The sequence below is a fragment of the Crocuta crocuta genome, unplaced genomic scaffold, assembly GCF_008692635.1.
Source record: "Crocuta crocuta isolate KB4526 unplaced genomic scaffold, BGI_CrCroc_1.0 scaffold25, whole genome shotgun sequence".
NCBI classification, from domain to species: Eukaryota; Metazoa; Chordata; class Mammalia; order Carnivora; family Hyaenidae; genus Crocuta; species Crocuta crocuta.
This window is the reverse complement of record NW_027532015.1, coordinates 9,634,595-9,652,174: the sequence shown is the minus strand read 5'-3', so window position 1 is coordinate 9,652,174 and position 17,580 is coordinate 9,634,595. Positions and strand designations below refer to the sequence as shown.

The window sequence follows — 17,580 nt, the reverse complement described above, 5'->3', positions numbered from 1 at the left end:
ACTACCCAGCAATACTGAAGTCAGTCATCACTAGCCTGTGTCAGTACCTCACAAACTCTTGCTTGAAAGACATTTAAATTCATTGAATCTCAATTTTTGTCAAAACAATGGATAACTTCACAGAAAATATTATGGAGAGAGAACTAAGACCATGTAGATGGGAAAGTCTACATGTTTGGTTTTTCTTTGAATCTTTGCTTCACAATTTTTTGAAACTGTTTAAAAGTGTATTTTAAAATTTTCATCGTTTTAAAATTATTTTAAAATGTATTCTTACAGGTTTCTCCCCCTCTTTTTTACCTACTCTCTACTTCTCTTATGCTCATTGATGAATTTTTGTCTCTCCAAGTGTTTTCTCAAAACCACAATCTACTAGTTTTTTTCCCCCAAACTTTTCCTTTCAGTTTGGTTGTAACACTTAACATAGACCATAACCTCAGATAATGCCATCATCCTCTATCGCCTAGACAGACAGGAAACCAAAGCCACAGAGTCTGGTTTATTCAAATAAAGGGTGATTGATGGTAACAACTGATGGAACTTTGTAGAACCAGGAAAACAGTTTCAGTTTTCAGGATTAGAGAGGAAAATGCAGGGATAAGGCCTGAGAAATGCATGGTCATTCTTGAATTGCTGAATTTGGGGATTCAGTATGAGCCCAATACATTGTGTTCATTATGTTCTCCATATTCAAGAGAAGTAAAAGGTCACGTTCTCAACTCTAAGCTCTCAGTAACTAGAGTGGCAAAGCTTATCTTCCAACAATAACTTAACCAAAAGATACTTTTTCCTAGGCCGTTTACAAAATTATTAAGTGATGACAGTTCACCATTATATTTATATCTATGTTTGTCTTGCTCATCCTGAAATATGACTTATATTTGAACACTAAGCTGTAGATCATTTTAGAGATAAATAGCTTTTCATTTTTAAAAAAAAAATTTTAATTTTTTTTATTTATTTCTGAGAGAGAGAGAGAGCGAGCAGGGAGAGTCAGAGAGAGAGGGAGACACAGAGTCTGAAGCAGGCTCCAGGCTCTGAGCTAACTGTCAGCACAGAGCCTGATGTGGGGCTCAAACCCATGAACTGTGAGATCATGACCTGATCCAAGGTCGGACGCTTAACTGGCTGAGCCATCCAGATGCCCCAATAATTAGCTTTTCAGACTGAATTGTGAGAACAGTTCAGTTCTTTGTCNTTGAATGGCATATATTTCAAGGAATCTTTCATTTTTTAGCATCACAAATATATCAGTACTCCATTTCATTTTTATTGATATCCGCATAATTTTATAAATAAGTTATGCCATGCCTCCCTGTGGGGAATACTTATTTCAGAAACAGTGCTACCACCCTGACTTTGGCATATTTTGATTTCTGCTATTGACAATGGCTATGATTACAGTTGAACAGAAAATTACATTATTTTGAAATGTAGAACCAAAGGTTTTGATGGGGCTTTTAGGATTCATCTCTGCTTCTCATAGAAATATTTTCTTTTTAAAGACCTTCAAAGTCAGACAGTCTGTAAACTTCTGTAGGATACTGGCCAATCATCATGTATACTTGAAGTATTTATTTTGTAACTTTTCACCATATAACATACTTGCAAATGCTTTATGGAGACGGAGAATCATTTTTAAAGTTCTGGAGAAATTGGAACACCCTTAATAATGTTGTTACTTGTTAACAGTAAAACCTTAATAATCTTAAAGTCAATCCTTTTAGTCAGATTTGTTGGAATTTAACTTTTCTAAAAAACTTTATTTTTGGCGACCAAGAAACAATGTAGCATTAGCCAGAAGTGTGGTCTTTTCTTGCATGTATGCTATAAATATTACTTAAAACATTTCTCAAAAGAAATGAGATTATACAATATGATATAATAGAATTATACATGCAATATCTTATATAATCTATTCATATAGATATATTTTTAACATTCTAATGTATGCAACAATAGAAGTCTTTGAGTGCTGTGGCCTGTCTGTTGAGTCTCAACACTTCATGGTCATCCCTCTTGTTANCCAAAAAAAAAAAAAAAAAAAAAAATCAACAGTTCCAACAATTACATCTGAAGTGTTTTTCTAGGTTGGTGATTTGGGCCCTTCTAGTTTACAATGCTACCAACAATCCCAATTTAGAAGGAAAAGACATTCAACAGAAGCTCTTAAAAAATAATGACTCCTTGGATGAGGGCTTGAGGCTATATGCAGTGAGCGTAAAACAACTGGGTAAGTTCCTTTAATTTTTTAATACGTATGCTCTATAACTCTTCAGGTTTAACTGATACAGCCATGGAAATATTCTTCCTATGTGCATCATTTGCTTACTTAAAACTATTTTTTCTGATGATGAAATTCATCCTATGAGTGGCATTGTAACAAATGGGTGACCCAGTTAACATAAAAGAGAGCAACTCAACATCTATGAATCTAAGGGAATGAAAGGGGCAGAAGAGAATTTATACTCTTGTGGGGAACTTGTTCTGGAAATACTAAGCGTATGAGCAAAGAGCCAGGATAGCCTTGACCAGAATTGGCTTCAGCTGCAGGAATAAAGAGTATGTTTGTGTACATATGGGAACTCTAATGAGGTAACTCTTAGAAAAGGCAATGTCATATTAGAAAACATCTCGTGTTTTCTGTCTTCATTAATGATACCACTGACTTCACAAGGAGTAGGTCAGAAATCTGAGAGTCATCCAGGGTTTAGATTCAGTTCCCACCTAGACACGATTCACGTCCTGAGCTCCAACCATACACGTAGGACCCCTTGCCCTTGCCCCGATGTGCCTGACCCTTTATGCCTTTCTAGGTCTGCTTCACACCGCTCTTTACTCCCACCATCCACCTGCCTATCACATCATTGTTTTCACACCCTCACTTCTTGTCTCCCCGAGCACCTAGCATGTGCTATACTCTCCCCAGCACTTAAATACTTGAATAACTAAATGAATGAGCTTTGGTAGAACTATTTTAGAAAAATCAATGATCACAAATATGGACAACAAAAAGTAATTATTCTGTTGCTATGTGACTGTGATTATTTATGATTAGGCATATTAATAGAGATCAAGAGAAAAGGAAACTTGGACACTTTTCCTTATACATGTGCAAGAGGCTGAAGTGAGGGCAGCATGCATGCCTCAGTCTCTAAGAAGCTGTTTGCAACTGAGGGTGGAATCCCGGTGTGATAGCGAAGCAAGCATCTCTGCTTCTGTGAGGAACTACCCATATATAATGTGTCAACATACACAATTACCAAGAACTCATAGAGGTGGTGGGGTGCAAATCATCCTTGTCCTCATCACCACAAACAGTTTCTATTTTCTTTTTTAAGTTTATTTATTCTGAGAGGGAGAGAGCACAAGCTGTGGAGGGGCAGCAAGAGAGAGGGAGAGAATGAATTTCAAGCAGGCTCCTCACCATCAGCACAGAGCCTGATGCAAGGTTCAGACTCCTGAGACCATGACCTGATCCAAATCCAAGAGTCAGACGCTTATCAGGACTGAGCCACCAGGTGCCCCAGCATGGCCAGTTTCTGAGCCTCTATGGGAGAGTGCTTGCTTATTTACAGATGGGGCTTCTGGAAGCTGGGGAGAGTGCACACGCCACCCTTCCACACATGAGTCTCCATAAAGAAGGAGCTCCAGGAATGGCAAAGGAGCTGTGTGAGGGGCAGCTGGCCTCATCGCTGTTCTAGGGGCTGAGGGAACCCAGAAAACTCTGCATCCCTAGACGTGTAATTTCTACCACTTTCTTTAAGTTCTGCACTTTACTGTTTTTCTGCCAAGTGGGCCTATGAAGAAAAGTTTCTACCAAATGAAAAAAAAAATAAAAGTCAAACCTGGTAATTTGAAGCCTCAGAATGTAGGTGGGAAAGTTCTTTGAATGTTCAGTTAGTGACTATAATACCAGTTCCCAGCAGTCTGGTATAACTTGCTGTTTTTCAGTCCTGAAATAATAAGATTTTGTTGTTGATCTTTTGCTTTTATTTTAATATTTTTAAAATTGTAAAATCTGAATCATTTATGTCATGACACTTGCCCAGAGAGTTCTCAGACAACAGGTGGGGTGATCTGAGGCAGAGGGCGTGTGTGAGAGACATGTGGTGCTGGCTTACAGCTCTCTTCATACTCTCCTCGCAGCAAACTTTCAGACAGAAGATGCTTTCTGAACAGCTGGAGATTTTGCCATAAAATATGTGTGCAACTCAATGACTACACAGTATTTTGTAGCCTTTTCCCTTTGGAAAAATATATTACATTTTGAATTTTTCAGGATCATCACTGTATGTAGGGTTTATTAGTTTTTTTTAATGTTTATGTATTGGTTTTTAAAAAATTTTTAATGTCTATTTTTGAGAGAGAGAGAGCATGAAGAGGGGAAGGGCAGAAAGAGAGGGAGACATAGAATCTGAAGCAAGCTCTAGACTGAGCTGTCAGCACAGAGCAGAACACAGGGCTTGAACTCATGAACATGAGATCATGACCTGAGCCAAAGTCAGACACCTAACCAACTGAGCCACCCAGGAGCCTCTATTTTTATTTGAGAGTGAAAGTGCGAGTGAGCAAGGGGAGGGGAAGGGGGCAGAGGGAGGGAGAGACAGAATCCCAAGTAGACTTCAGGCTCAGCACAGAGCCTGACATGAGACTCGATCCCAGGACCGTGAGATCATGACCTGAGCTTAAATCAAGAGTCAGATGCTCAACTGATGGAGCCACCCAGGGGCCCCTGTAGTGTTTATCTTTTAAATAAACCTTGATTTTACTAATTTTATCTGTTAATGATTTACATAAGAATAATGATGCACGTTTCATGATTATACTCCCATACATGCATGATTTTGATTTGGATAACTTTTGTGTCTGAAATGTGCTAAGTGTTTCTTTTTCCTAATTTTGCAATTTTTGCAAATTCTGAACATAAAAGCTAATATTTCAGTATTACATGAAATAAATACTTAATTCCTCAGTTTGCTCTCATCTTGGACCTCTTTGCTTCAAACGATAGATTAACATTTCTTATTTTCACATAGGTTTATGTTATGCTGAGGAGGAACCCAAAGGCTATCAATGGCCACTCATCCCACCATCTGTGTACAACTTCCCTTGTCCAGGGAAGCAAGGCTTTTATGCTTCACGGACATGGTAATGCTTTTGTTGAATCTTGCCAGTAAAGCTCTGCATTATCTCCCTCCACATTACACTGCACCGCCGTCCCTGTGCTTTGTATATTGATAGGAGAGAAGGGCAGGAAAGTCTGTGAATACCTAAATCACACACTTCAAGGAAGGTAAAGATGAGGTTACCAAAAAAAGCCTTTTTACTCTAAGCAATATGCTGATTTAGCCTTTTCCAAAGAAAGATGGAGAGATCTGGAAACCAGAGTGTGGCCGTAGGGGGAAGCACCTTGTATATGGATAAATGAAGCCAGCTCACAGCTTTGGAACATGCAGCTGAAATTCCAAGACTTTAAATTAAAAAAAAAATTTAATGTTTATTTATTTATTTATTTATTTTGAGAGAGAGAGAGAGAGAGGCAGAGTGTGACTGGGGGAGGGGGCAGAAAGAGAGGGAAACACAGAACCCGAAGCAGGCTCCAGTCTCTGAGCTGTCAGCACAGAGCCCAGTGCAGGGCTTGAACCCATGAACCTTGAGACCATGACATGGGCTGTAGTCAGATGCTTAACCCATTGAGCCTCCCAGGCACCCCTGAAATTCCAAGACTTTTAAACAATTTGGAGGGGGAGAGAGAGAGAAAAAGAGGGAAATAAGGTCAGAATCGAGGTGAAGGCAGGCTGCTAATAGAGACGGTCAGGGTGTAGATTTTCCCTAGAGACTGGTCGATTGCAAAGGATTCATTGTAGAGCAGCAAGTCAGACCCAGTTCTTCATGCTCCAACTCACCCCTAGTTAAGTTTTCTCGCAGGGGTGGAGGGGTTCAGAAATGGAAAGTGCCCAAATCTTGCACCTTCTGCCATGTTTGGTACATGGTGAGGAGAAAAGAAGGGCTCCAGAGAGTCACTGACTCTAGTTTGAAACAAGGCTGTACCTCTTCCTGGCTGTGAAACTTCAGAATATTCTTTGATTTCTCTAAGTCTTTTCCTCACCTGTAAAGTATGCATTATAATCTGCTATATAGAGTTATGGGAAATCAAAATCGGATTTTATCTGAAAATTTCTTAAAGAGGTATCTGACCTGCATTACCAAATATGGTTTTAACCTCAATAACCTGGTATATTCTAGCTTAGGGTGCAGGCCATTGCTAGTATTTTGTTTCTAGGATGCATGGCTCCTGGTTTTTTCCAGTAAGAATTCTTAGTAAGAGTTTTATTTCAATGTATTACAGTTTTATTTTCAAATGAAATTTACCTAGCTGTCAAGGCAGATTTTAAAACTTATTATTAACTAATTTTGTCAATTAAAATGTCATTTGTGCCAAATATTTGAACTATCCCGTTTTGTTCCATAGTTACCGTGACCTTGCCAACACATCTTTAGCCTACTGGGGGCCTCCTGATATCTCCAATTGTTCAAGTAAGTGAGCAATTTTTCTTCAGTTCTCAAAGGCAAAATGAAATGACCTCATCATCTTCATCCTCTTCCGCCATATTTTTTCTGCTATGTGATAGCCATTATGATATTAAAAGCTACGCAAATGATTGTTTCACTGAAGGTAGAAAATTCTGTTTTTCCTGATTCTAACTTTATGTTCTGTTTATTCTATCAGAGATTAAAAATAGTAAGATAGTTTTACAAAAGACATAATATATAAACTGGTATTTGTATCAGTGTTTTATAGTTGTATATTATTTTTAAACAGTAGGTATACATTTATTTTTTGTGATTCTGGGGGCATTCCTCTCAGAACTGTGTCTGAAAATTGCTTCCTCCAAAGTTGAGGCTATGAAGTGAAATATAATATATTTTGAATTCCTGAAATGTTCAAAACTTTGTGGGTTGTTTTTCTGCCTTCTTTTTTTTTAGGGGAAGCAAATGAAGTGGCCAACCAGATTTTAAATTTAACTGGTGATGGGCAGACCTTAAGTTCAGCCAATATTACCAGCATTGTAGAGCAGGTCAAAAGGATTGTAAATAAAGAAGAAAATATTGATATAATGCTTGGTTCAACTTTAATGAATATATTTTCTAATATCTTAACCAGTCCAGACAGTGACCTGCTTGAGTCTTCTTCTGAGTAAGTGTTCTTTTTCATTCTTCTAGAGAGTAATTGGATACATGTTGTATAATTCCTTACTTATCTGAATGCCTGGTGCCCAACTTTCATAATTTATTTTTTTAAGTTTATTTGTTTTTGAGAGAGAAAACACATGTGCATGTGAGTTGAGAAGGGGCAGAGAGAGAGGGAGAGAAAATCCCAAGCAGTCTCTGTGCTGACAGCATGGGGCCCGATGCAGGGCTCAAACCCACAAACCAGTGAGATCATGGCCTGAGCTGAATGCAAGAGTTGGATGCTTAGCTGACTGAGCCACCTAGGCACCCCTCAGCTTTCATAATTTTAATGTCCAGAAGACCCATTGATATTTCCCAAGATCATTCACACAGTGAACTTCAAAGTTCTTTTCTTTTTTGAGAAATACAATTTACAAAGTGATTAGGATTGTCCATCTGCCAAGAAACATAAGTAACTGCAGAAAGACATAACATTTCATTTTTCACCTGAAAAAATGTTTACTGGTATTAATTCACAAGATAAGCTATTATATATATTAGCTGATGTCACTTTGCAAAGGAGACACTTAGCGAACATTCTACTCACATCTTAGGCATAACTTGGTGACTGCCAGTTCTGTTCTATAGACTGACACAGAAATGCTGTAGCTGTGTGATCGTTGTACTTCAGGAATGAAAATGCTGAGGGCAGAGTGATATGTACCTATTTGTACACAATTAGTTTTCATCCATTTGTTTCATTTAATGTGTTAATATTCCTTCTGTTTCCTTCCTTTCAACCAAATTTCTTCAATGAAAATTTTGTTTGTTAAAATGTGTTTTTGAACTTACCTTATCTATGTAACGATTGCAAACATTTTTATAGCATCTTAGGGTTTAATAAATGCTTTTACACATTATTTCCTTTGATTCTCAGTTATAAAGTAGAAAACTATTTTTTTATATGAGAAAAAAGTCTAAGAGTTGAAAAACAGTATCTTTTTAGGATGATTTAATTGTTGACATTCCTTAAAGCATAATATTTCTTCTGAGGATGCATTCATCACTAGGAGTCTGTGTTTTAACTGATGTCATTGTGACTTGGGGTGTCAGTATTCATGTTAGGATCAGAAAACTTAAAGACAATTTTATTCGGTTTATATTTTGTCCTACAAGTCATATGTCTACATGTATGTAAACCATGTTACTTAAGAGTGGTATTATCATTTCTTTAGAGCTTTAAAAACAATTGATGAATTGGCCTTCAAGATAGACCTAAATAGCACATCACGTGTGAATATTACAACTCGGAATTTGGCTCTGGGAGTATCGTCCCTGTCCCCAGGGACGAATGAAGTTTCAAATTTTAGCATCGGTCTTCCAAGCAATAATGAATCCTATTTCCAGGTAATGAGCCAGTGGTTTCTTTAATTCCAATTAATTAGGCAAATAAAGACTGATCTGATCATTTGCCAGTTTCTACTTCAAGATCTTGGGCAGTGGGGTGGCCGGAAGGTAGGTCAGAATGTTTGCTAAGGTTAACGGCAGCTGTAGCCAAAGGCATTTGGACACCAAGATGTCCGTTTGGAACCTGGGTGACAGGATGGCCAGGTTATGTTCTACCAGAGGTGATAGTAGAAGGAAGTATTAAACCACCACTGGAACCGAACCGCCCTACTGAGGAGAGGGCAGGGGTCAATTCAGTCAGAAGAAAGGACTTTATGAAGGCCACCAGTAGGAGGAAGTGTCAGGTATTCTCTTTGCCAGTGGTTGTCAAACTGCATTATATCACCTGGAGGACTTGTCCAAACAGATTGCAGGGCCCCATCCCCAGAGATTCTAACTTAGTAGGTCCTGGGTGGATCTCCAGAGTTTGCACTCTGCACGAGATCTCAGGTATGGCTGATTCTGCTGGTCTCTGAATGAAGTCTGAACCAGTGGTGTGAAGCCTGGGAACGGTAGGCAGTGGCAAGGCTGGGCAGGAAAGCTGGGCCAGATTAACGGAGAGCCACTCTGGTCTGTTGAAGTGACCCTTCAGCAAAGGGTTCAGCAAATGTTCTTCTGGTTCCTACTGTGTATTAGAGTTAACCACGTGGGCAAATGAAATGTCACAACATCACCCTTGACATAGGAGAACACATAAGTGGCACATACTACTTCTCAACTGTGGAGATAAACCAAGATAAACTATTTTAAAATCTGGTTTAAAGGAAGAGTCCTCAAGATTCTCTTTGAGAGTTGGGGCTCTTTGGGATAATTCTGTTTCACATTTAAGACTGAAAATTCGACAGGCTAAGTCTCATCCCACATCCATTTGCTGGAAGATACTCTTTGGCCTGACATGTGGGTTCAGGGCAAGTGATATCCAAGCATATTAGCCAAACTTCAACTGCTTCCTCTACCTGGAGATACTCATTCTCAACAATCAGACAAACTAACTCCAATCTGGTTGTTGGGTTTTTTTTTTGTAGTTATTTTACTATGTGTTTTGAGAAAAGCTCAAAATCTATGAAGTGTAAATCTTAACTCATTTTTGAAAGTGGTAACCGATTTGTAGATTTCTCATTTTGCCTTAGTCAAAATCAATGCATCTTCCATTTTTCCACATTTGCAAAACTCAGATGAGACCCAGGCCTTTGTCTGTAGGCATTCATTCAGGAGGGTCCATGCCTACAGTGGAGGTAAAGGGGAGCCCTGGCCCTGGCCAAGTGCCGTTCTCCTGCCTTGTTCAGCTTGTGGGGTAGTTATCACTGTGATTTATCATTACTCAGTAAGTGTATCTCTGTGTGTCACAGATGGATTTTGAGAGTGGACAAATGGATCCATTGGCTTCTGTAATTTTGCCTTCAAACTTACTTGAGAATTTAAGTCAAGAAGATTCTGTATTCGTTAAAAGAGCACAGTTTACGTTCTTCAATAAAACTGGACTTTTCCAGGTAAGGGTTCATTAAATTGTTTTTCAGTTGCACATTGATTTTCTTTGCTCCGAAAACTACAAGTTCAGATTCCTTGAAAATATATCAAGAGGCTTAGAAAAGTTAACATATTGTATCTTCAGAAATGGAACATTTTATCATAATTATTTAAACATTTTATTTCAGGTAATTATATGCTTATTTAACAGGATGTGTTCATTTAGGGTTTTTCTTTCTTAAATCAAATATTGGATTAAGACTTGCGTGGCACAATTAGAAATGGAATTTATGGAGGAGTTACTACTTATTATTCCCTTTGTTAAATATTTTATGCTCTCCAGCAATTTAGACCTTCAGAGTTAAAGAAATTGTGTGCCAAAGGAAAGGTTTGCTTTTTGTTTCCTTTTTTTTAATTCAGCAGGAAGCACTGTTTACATAATGAGCAGCATTCTTGGCTTTAATCAGCTTTCCCATTAATATTTCAAATGGCCTTTGGCCTTCACATATCCCCAGAGTCGAGTGACATTGTGCTGAGCACATATTGTCATTTTTATTGGCATCGTTTCTAGATACTAGAAAGTCCACTGCCAGCAAACACTGGTGACCTCTGGTTGCCTTTGAAAGTACAACCAGATCCAGAAAGTTTCACTGAGCCCTTTTTAAAAAATAAAATTTATCTATTAAATTAACGATACCAGTGTATATTAAACAGTAAGACTTGACTTGTAAACTAGCCAAGTCTCAAGGCCACTAGAGTTGTTTCTAATAGTTATGTACAGGGGCGTGGCAATGTAAGTTACAGGTAAGAAAAAGGAATACCATGAAATCATTTATAAGAATTCTAAAATTTTTTCTTAATTAAAAGAATTTTTTTAATGTTTTTATTTCTGAGAGAGAGAGAGAGAGAGAGAGCATGAACAGGGGAGGGTCAGAGAGAGAGGAAGACACAGAATCTGAAGCAGGCTCCAGGCTCTGAGCTAGCTGTCAGCACAGAGCCTGATGCGGGGCTCGAACCCACGAACCATGAGATCACGACCTGAGCTGAAGTTAAAAGCTTAACTGACTGAGCCACCCAGGCACCCCTTCTTAATTTTTTTTAATGTTTATTATTTTTGAGAGAGAGAAAGACAGAGAGCAAGCTGGGGAGGAGCAGAGAGAGAGAGAGAGAGAGAGAGACAGAATAGGAAGCAGGCTCCAGGCTCTTTGTTGTCAGCACAGAGCTCGCTGCGGGGTTTGAACCCACAGACCGTGAGATCATGACCTGAACTGAAGTCTGACACTTAACTGACTGAGCCACCCAGGTGCCCCAACAATTCTAAAATTTTAAGACTTCTTTTAAATGAAGATTTTAGAAACAAGCTGTATAACATTTTTGAGTAGCTGAAGAATGTAATTACTAATTACTCTGAAGGATTTAATAGCTATGTACACATAAAACTGCATTTATTAAAATCATTTGAGGCTTACAATGTCACTTTTAAGAAACAAAACAGAAATGTAGTAGGTGTCACAAAAAAAGTGACTGGTTGTAAGGTTCTGTTCAGAGGAGAGGTTGCACCCAGTGGGGAGGATTTGGGTTAGAACTATAAGAATCTGTCATTGTTTCATTTTGAGTCTGTCTTCTCTGCACTACCTTTCCCTTCTCCGTTGGCATCTCCCAATCAACATATTATTAGGAAACATATATTTGGTTTTTAATATAAATTTACAGCAGAGTCAAAAATGTTAAGGGTTTTGTGATACTCTCCTACCATAGTGAACAAGATATGAGTATTTTCTAAACCCAAAAGGGTATCCACAAGCCATTGCCAACTTTATTGAGCATAATGACGCTATAGAGGATTCTAATGGCTGAGATTTTATTTGGCATGTAAGAAATCCCATAATTATTCCCAAACAACTGATTTGTAAGATGCAATAGAGAAATGCAGGATGTTTGACAAGAATAACACGAGGGAAGAAGGAATAAGAGGTGATCTTGCGGAGAGACATGCTGTTGACCCCAGTCATTCTGCAGCACGGATTCACTGATTTGATTTCCTGACAACCTTGTCTGAAGGGGAAGCTATGGAGGATTACACGTGTACAAGCAGAGGAGATAGAAGTTCTGGATGGGAACTTCATCCAGAAGAATTACATTCTTTCTAAGTTACTAAACACATGAGGCTATCGGCATAGATGTGAAATCTGAATTGTTTGTTATTTTTGTTTTGTTTTTCACATATTTCCTTTATACTTCTCTAACAGCAAACAATTTCATGTATTTTCTAGGGCAGGGAAATGATCTAATTGTTTCATGGCTTTTTATGAGTTTATATTATTTCTGGGTTCTCATTGTTTCACATGTTACCCGGCTGACATCAGTCATAGCAATCAAGAGTGAGGTTTTATGAACACTGCCTTACAGCTTTGGCTCATAATGTTCTCGCAATGTATTTATTATAATAAGGGAAATAGCAAAGCTCTTTCAGGAAAGCCAGCAATTTAATCTTATAAACAGGATGTTCTATAATTGAAGATCTTAAATGTAAAAAGTGCTGACAGTTTGTTTGTTTGGGGGGCACCAAAATCCAGCAACAGCGTACTGAAAAATAATACATTTTTTTTCTTTAAAAGGATGTAGAAACCAAGAAAGGCACCTTAGTGAGTTATGTGATGGCATGCAGTATTGGAAACATTACTATTCAGGGTTTGAAGGATCCTGTTCGAATTAAAATCAAACACACAAGAAACCAGGTGAGAAAATGCTACAAAGAACAGTGAAACAGAGACAGACTATTTCAGAGAAGTGCAGGGACTTGTTTTTTTTTTTTTCTACATGGTGAGAATTTTATTCTTCTGGTACTTTTTTAACGGGGCAGTTTTCCAAAAAGGGGACAACAGTTAACCAGGTGGTGCTGCAATGTCGTGGTAAATGGTGGCAGGTGGGGGAATTCTTCCCCTTTAGGATTCAGGCATGAAGAACTGGAGTGAAGAAAAGGGCCGTTCTTTTTACGGAACAGTGTATTACTGCAAGAAATTGGATACAGATGCAGTTGCACAATCCTGCCATTAAAGGTTTGGATTGGTTTTTTTGTGTGTGTTAAGTCAGAAATTATTGCTACTGGGAAAGCAGAAGGGAAACAGGGCAGGGTTGACTCATTTTTTTGAGAGGTTAGCAGTTATCTGAAATCTTGGCAAATTTTTTTTTTTTTTTTTTTTTTTTTTTTGGTTTCTTCATTACCCTTGCTATCATCTTTTCATTCTTTAAAATTCTATGGGGTTTCTTTTGGTTCCAGGTGAGGCCAGGCACAGGCTTTCCCCTCTTTTACAGAGGGTCCCTCTTATGATCCTGCCATTTGTTAGGCAAGGCAGGAAGCAGGCAGGCAGGAAGCTGGCTGATAAGGACTCAGGCTTGGAAGTTAAGTCATCTAAGAACTAGCCTTCCTTTGCCACTGGGTCCTCTGAGACCTCATTCGTTGTTCTACCCTTTGGCGTCCTTTGTTTCAGCACCTTCATCTGTGAAAAACTTTTTTATTGTGGTAAAATATGCATAACATCGTATTTACTGTTTTAACCGTTTGTGAGTGCTTTCACACTGTTCTGCAGCCATAGTGCCATCCACTTCAGGAACTGCTCTGTGGTCCCCAGCTGAAACCACGGGCCATTGCGTAGCAGCTACGCAGCCTCTTCCCCTCCCCTGGGCCCTGTACCCACCATCTTACTCTCTGTCCCTATGAATTTAACTACTCGAGGCAGTTCATGGAATTGTAATCATATTGTATTTGTCCTTTTGTGACTAGCTTGTTTCATTTAACATAGTATTTTCAAGGTTCATCCATTTCATACATTTTCAAGGAAGCATGACCCAGAATTTGCTTCCTTTTTAAAGCTGGATAATATTCCATTATATATTTAGAGAGAGAGAGACCTAGATAATCTCTCTCTCTATATATATATATATATATATAAATATATCTCCCACATTCTTTTAATCCATGCATCCATCCGTGGGTACTTTGATTGCTTCCATGTTGTGGCCATCGGGAGTTAACGTTGCTGTGATCATGGATGTGCAAATATCTGTTTGAGTCCCTACTTTTAATTCTGGGCACACACCTAGACATAAAGGAAAATTCTGAAGCTGAAGTGAAATTACAGTGTAAAGAGCTTTGATGAGTGCTAAGAATAGCTTTTTAGGATGGGACATATATAAGAACCTTTAGGTAAATGGGAAGTGTGCTTCCTCATGGGGCTGTGGTTGCTTTCCACTCGGAGCCCCTGGGACAGGAGACCTTTGGGACTGCCTGCCGTTCTTAGGTCATACTGGCATTGACTAAACCTGGTCTATTTCTTTACAGAAACCTTAGCATTTGACTCCTTTCCCATATTCAGATCATAAGATTTTTCACTTATTTTAAACACAATTTCACATGTTTATTCTTATGTTAATATAGGCAGTGCCTCATCCCATCTGTGCCTTCTGGGATCTGAACAAAAATGGTGAGTTTTAAAATATTGGCTGTCTTAAGAACAACTGAATTTTAAACATTGTTTGACACCCCCGTTTCCTTTCGTTCCACCCTAACCAGAGTGAGTCACTGTGGAAGTGTGATGGCAACTGGACTGCAAAGCTTAGCGTAGGTAGCTTGGGAGGGGAACCCGAATTTCTGCAACTTTATTACTCATTGCAAGAAGAAATAAGTTAACTTGACTTTTTTTTTAACACCAAGCCACCTCTTGGATTTCCATTATTTATAAAATACACTATGCATTTTTATTGCCTCTTTTTAAAAACTTTTTTTTTAAAGTCTATTTATTTTTAGAAAGAGAGAGCACCAGCGAGATAGGGGCCAGGTTGGGGGGATCGACAGAGAATCCCAAGCAGGTTCTGCAGTGTCAGCACAGAGTCCGACATGGGGCTCAATCCCGTGAACTGTGAAATCATGACCTGAGCCAAAATCAACAGTTGGATACTTAACTCACTGACCAACCAGGTGCCCCTTATTGCCACGTTTTGATGAATGACGATATGAGCTCATTCTCTGAAGGACACATCTGAGATTATTTGATATGCATGAGACACACAGTTTAGAATCCAGCTTCCAGACCTCAGATTATGGAGAAAGCATACTAAGGATTATAAATATAGAAGTGGTTATATTACACATATATATAACTTGAAAGAAATGAACTGCCTCTTAAATGATATTGGACAAGAGAAAAAGAGAAGAGAAAAAGGCAACAGTGACAGATGAGTTACTGGATAAAGGTGTGGGGATTTCTTTGACGGGAAGGATGAGCTATGCACCTCCCACCTCTGCCCCATAACAGTCGCCTTCCCTTGGGGGACCCCATTGGGATTATCGTGGCCAAATCAAACCAGCTCCAGGACAGGCTGCTGCCTGGTAGAAATGGCATCGGAAGTTGTCCAGACCTCTGTTTCTGATACGCCTTATCATAGCTGGGAAGTTTTTTGTCGCTTGGTTTCTAGTTTTGAGGAAGTCCTGATTTACTGGAAAAATAATTAAAAATGATATCACCTTGCAGTCTTAAAACATTCTTTAAATATGTGAGTCACTCATATTCCATATCCTGCCAGAATAGTCAGATATGGCTTTTAAAGGCCTTTATAGTAAGTTGCCACACTGCATGATTGCTGTGTACACACTAGCGTGTGACAAGAATGCAGACCTCTGTCCTCTTGTCTTTACAAAAGCAGAGGCTGATGCACGGAGACAAATGTTGATCTTCAGAGACTTTATTCATATGTAATATATTCGAAAGGGGATATTCTTTTCATGGAAGTTTATTTTATAATACATACACTAAGCCTTAAACTTGAATCAAACTTTTGCAGGACCCCAGAGGCACTTCAGTAGAACACGGTTGCAAACCACTGACTAGGATAAAGTCTCCTGCTGACCCAACACTAACTTTCCATGATTCCGGGAATCTAAATAATTCTAAGTATTGGCAGAATTAAGAATAGTATCTGTTTTACTGCTAAACTTAAGGCAGAAGAGACTGAGGCATATTTTCCTGAAGAAGCTAACATCTATTACAGAAAAGGAACTGGCCTGCTGTTATTTTCACACTGTTTGTGGACTTCCTTTTACAGAAGGTTCTGGATTTTGGAACACGTCAGGATGTGTGGCACACAGAGATTCAGATGAGAGCGAGACGGTCTGCTTATGTAACCACCTCACACACTTTGGAGTTCTGATGGTAGGGGAGGAATCTCCAAACTCCTTTTGAAATGATATAATTTGGGAAGGCATACTTCTTTTCACAAGTCAGCCTTTTTAGATGATGTGTTTGGGGAATTATTTCCTGCTCATTGTAATCTGTGCCTTGAATCTTGCTAATTAGCAGAGATCACATATTTAAAATATGTAACAGTAATTATGGAAAAGAACTCTACTTTTTTTTCTATTTCATTAACAGTGATGATAAATAATCCTAGAAACAAATAAATCACCATGAGGCCCTTGAATTAAGAGAGAAATAGAGTCATGGAGACAGAAAGAGAGAGAAGAAAGGAAAGAGGGAAAGAGAGGAAAGGAAGGAAGGAGAGAGAAAATTTTAAGAGGAAGAAAATGTTGGGCTTTACTAACATGGAAGAGAACTGTGAACACTTTCATAAAATATTGTTCTTGCATTATCACTCATTATGTTTGAATCTGACTTTGTAGCAGGTACTGTGCTAGGTTATCCCATGGTCACCCAAAATCACTCTCCCCCTGCACCCTCCTGGAGAGCACAGCCTGTTAGGACTGACTCGGGACCAGGGTGTCAGGGCATCTCCGTGCCTGCCAGAGAGTCGATGGGCATCACGTGTCTATTACCACTAGGTCCTTATACCATTCTTTCCTTCTTTCCTTCCTTCTTTCCCATGGCCCTGTTTTTCCCATTGGCCACCCCGTCCAAAAGTTTTAAACCAAAATTAGATCACATTGACATGGTTTTTTTCATCCCACTCAATTTTCGAGAGCCACCCTATGTGCTGCAACTTGTTTGAGTTTTTCATCCACAGACTGAACACCTCTGCCTTATGTCTGGTACACTTGTGCTTTTAGAGATAATTTTTGGATGTGCAGTATACCCTCCGCATTGTAACATGGCCACCTGTTATCCTGGTATCTGGCACAGTTCCCAAGAGTCAAACCATCTTTGTTTTTCAATGGTGATGGCAGCAGCGTGTACTGAGACAGTAAAGCTTTTTGAACTGGAATCACAGATTTCATGGTTATGTTTCTCCCCTCCTTGAGGCCTCACCTCTGCCATCCATGGGACTGGGCAGGGGTGGGAGCAGTGAGCAGCTGTGGGATGTGGCATTGGGCTCAGAATCCTCCTTGGCCTCTGTACATGACCACTGTCATAGAGCAGGCCTGCAATTATTGTCCCTGACCATCCACTGTGTAAATGTCCTGGGGGATAAAAGCAAGGCCTTTAAAAAGGTGACCGTCATACTAGATCACTTTTTAACTTTTCCAAGCTACAAAGATTT

General features: G+C 39.0%; 1 protein-coding gene across 2 annotated transcripts in view; it reads left to right on the top strand.

Annotated features, from left to right (window-relative positions):
- The window catches only part of ADGRG6 (adhesion G protein-coupled receptor G6), a 137,940-nt gene that overhangs the window by 89,496 nt on the left and 30,864 nt on the right, over nucleotides 1-17,580 (top strand). For both annotated transcript variants that reach the window (XM_077776110.1, XM_077776109.1), the window contains 9 exons: nucleotides 2,091-2,233; nucleotides 5,040-5,151; nucleotides 6,476-6,540; nucleotides 6,991-7,201; nucleotides 8,412-8,583; nucleotides 9,972-10,112; nucleotides 12,708-12,827; nucleotides 14,528-14,573; nucleotides 16,192-16,298. In XM_077776110.1, coding sequence (XP_077632236.1) covers nucleotides 2,091-2,233; nucleotides 5,040-5,151; nucleotides 6,476-6,540; nucleotides 6,991-7,201; nucleotides 8,412-8,583; nucleotides 9,972-10,112; nucleotides 12,708-12,827; nucleotides 14,528-14,573; nucleotides 16,192-16,298 — 1,117 coding nt within the window. The remainder of the gene's footprint in view (nucleotides 1-2,090; nucleotides 2,234-5,039; nucleotides 5,152-6,475; nucleotides 6,541-6,990; nucleotides 7,202-8,411; nucleotides 8,584-9,971; nucleotides 10,113-12,707; nucleotides 12,828-14,527; nucleotides 14,574-16,191; nucleotides 16,299-17,580) is intronic.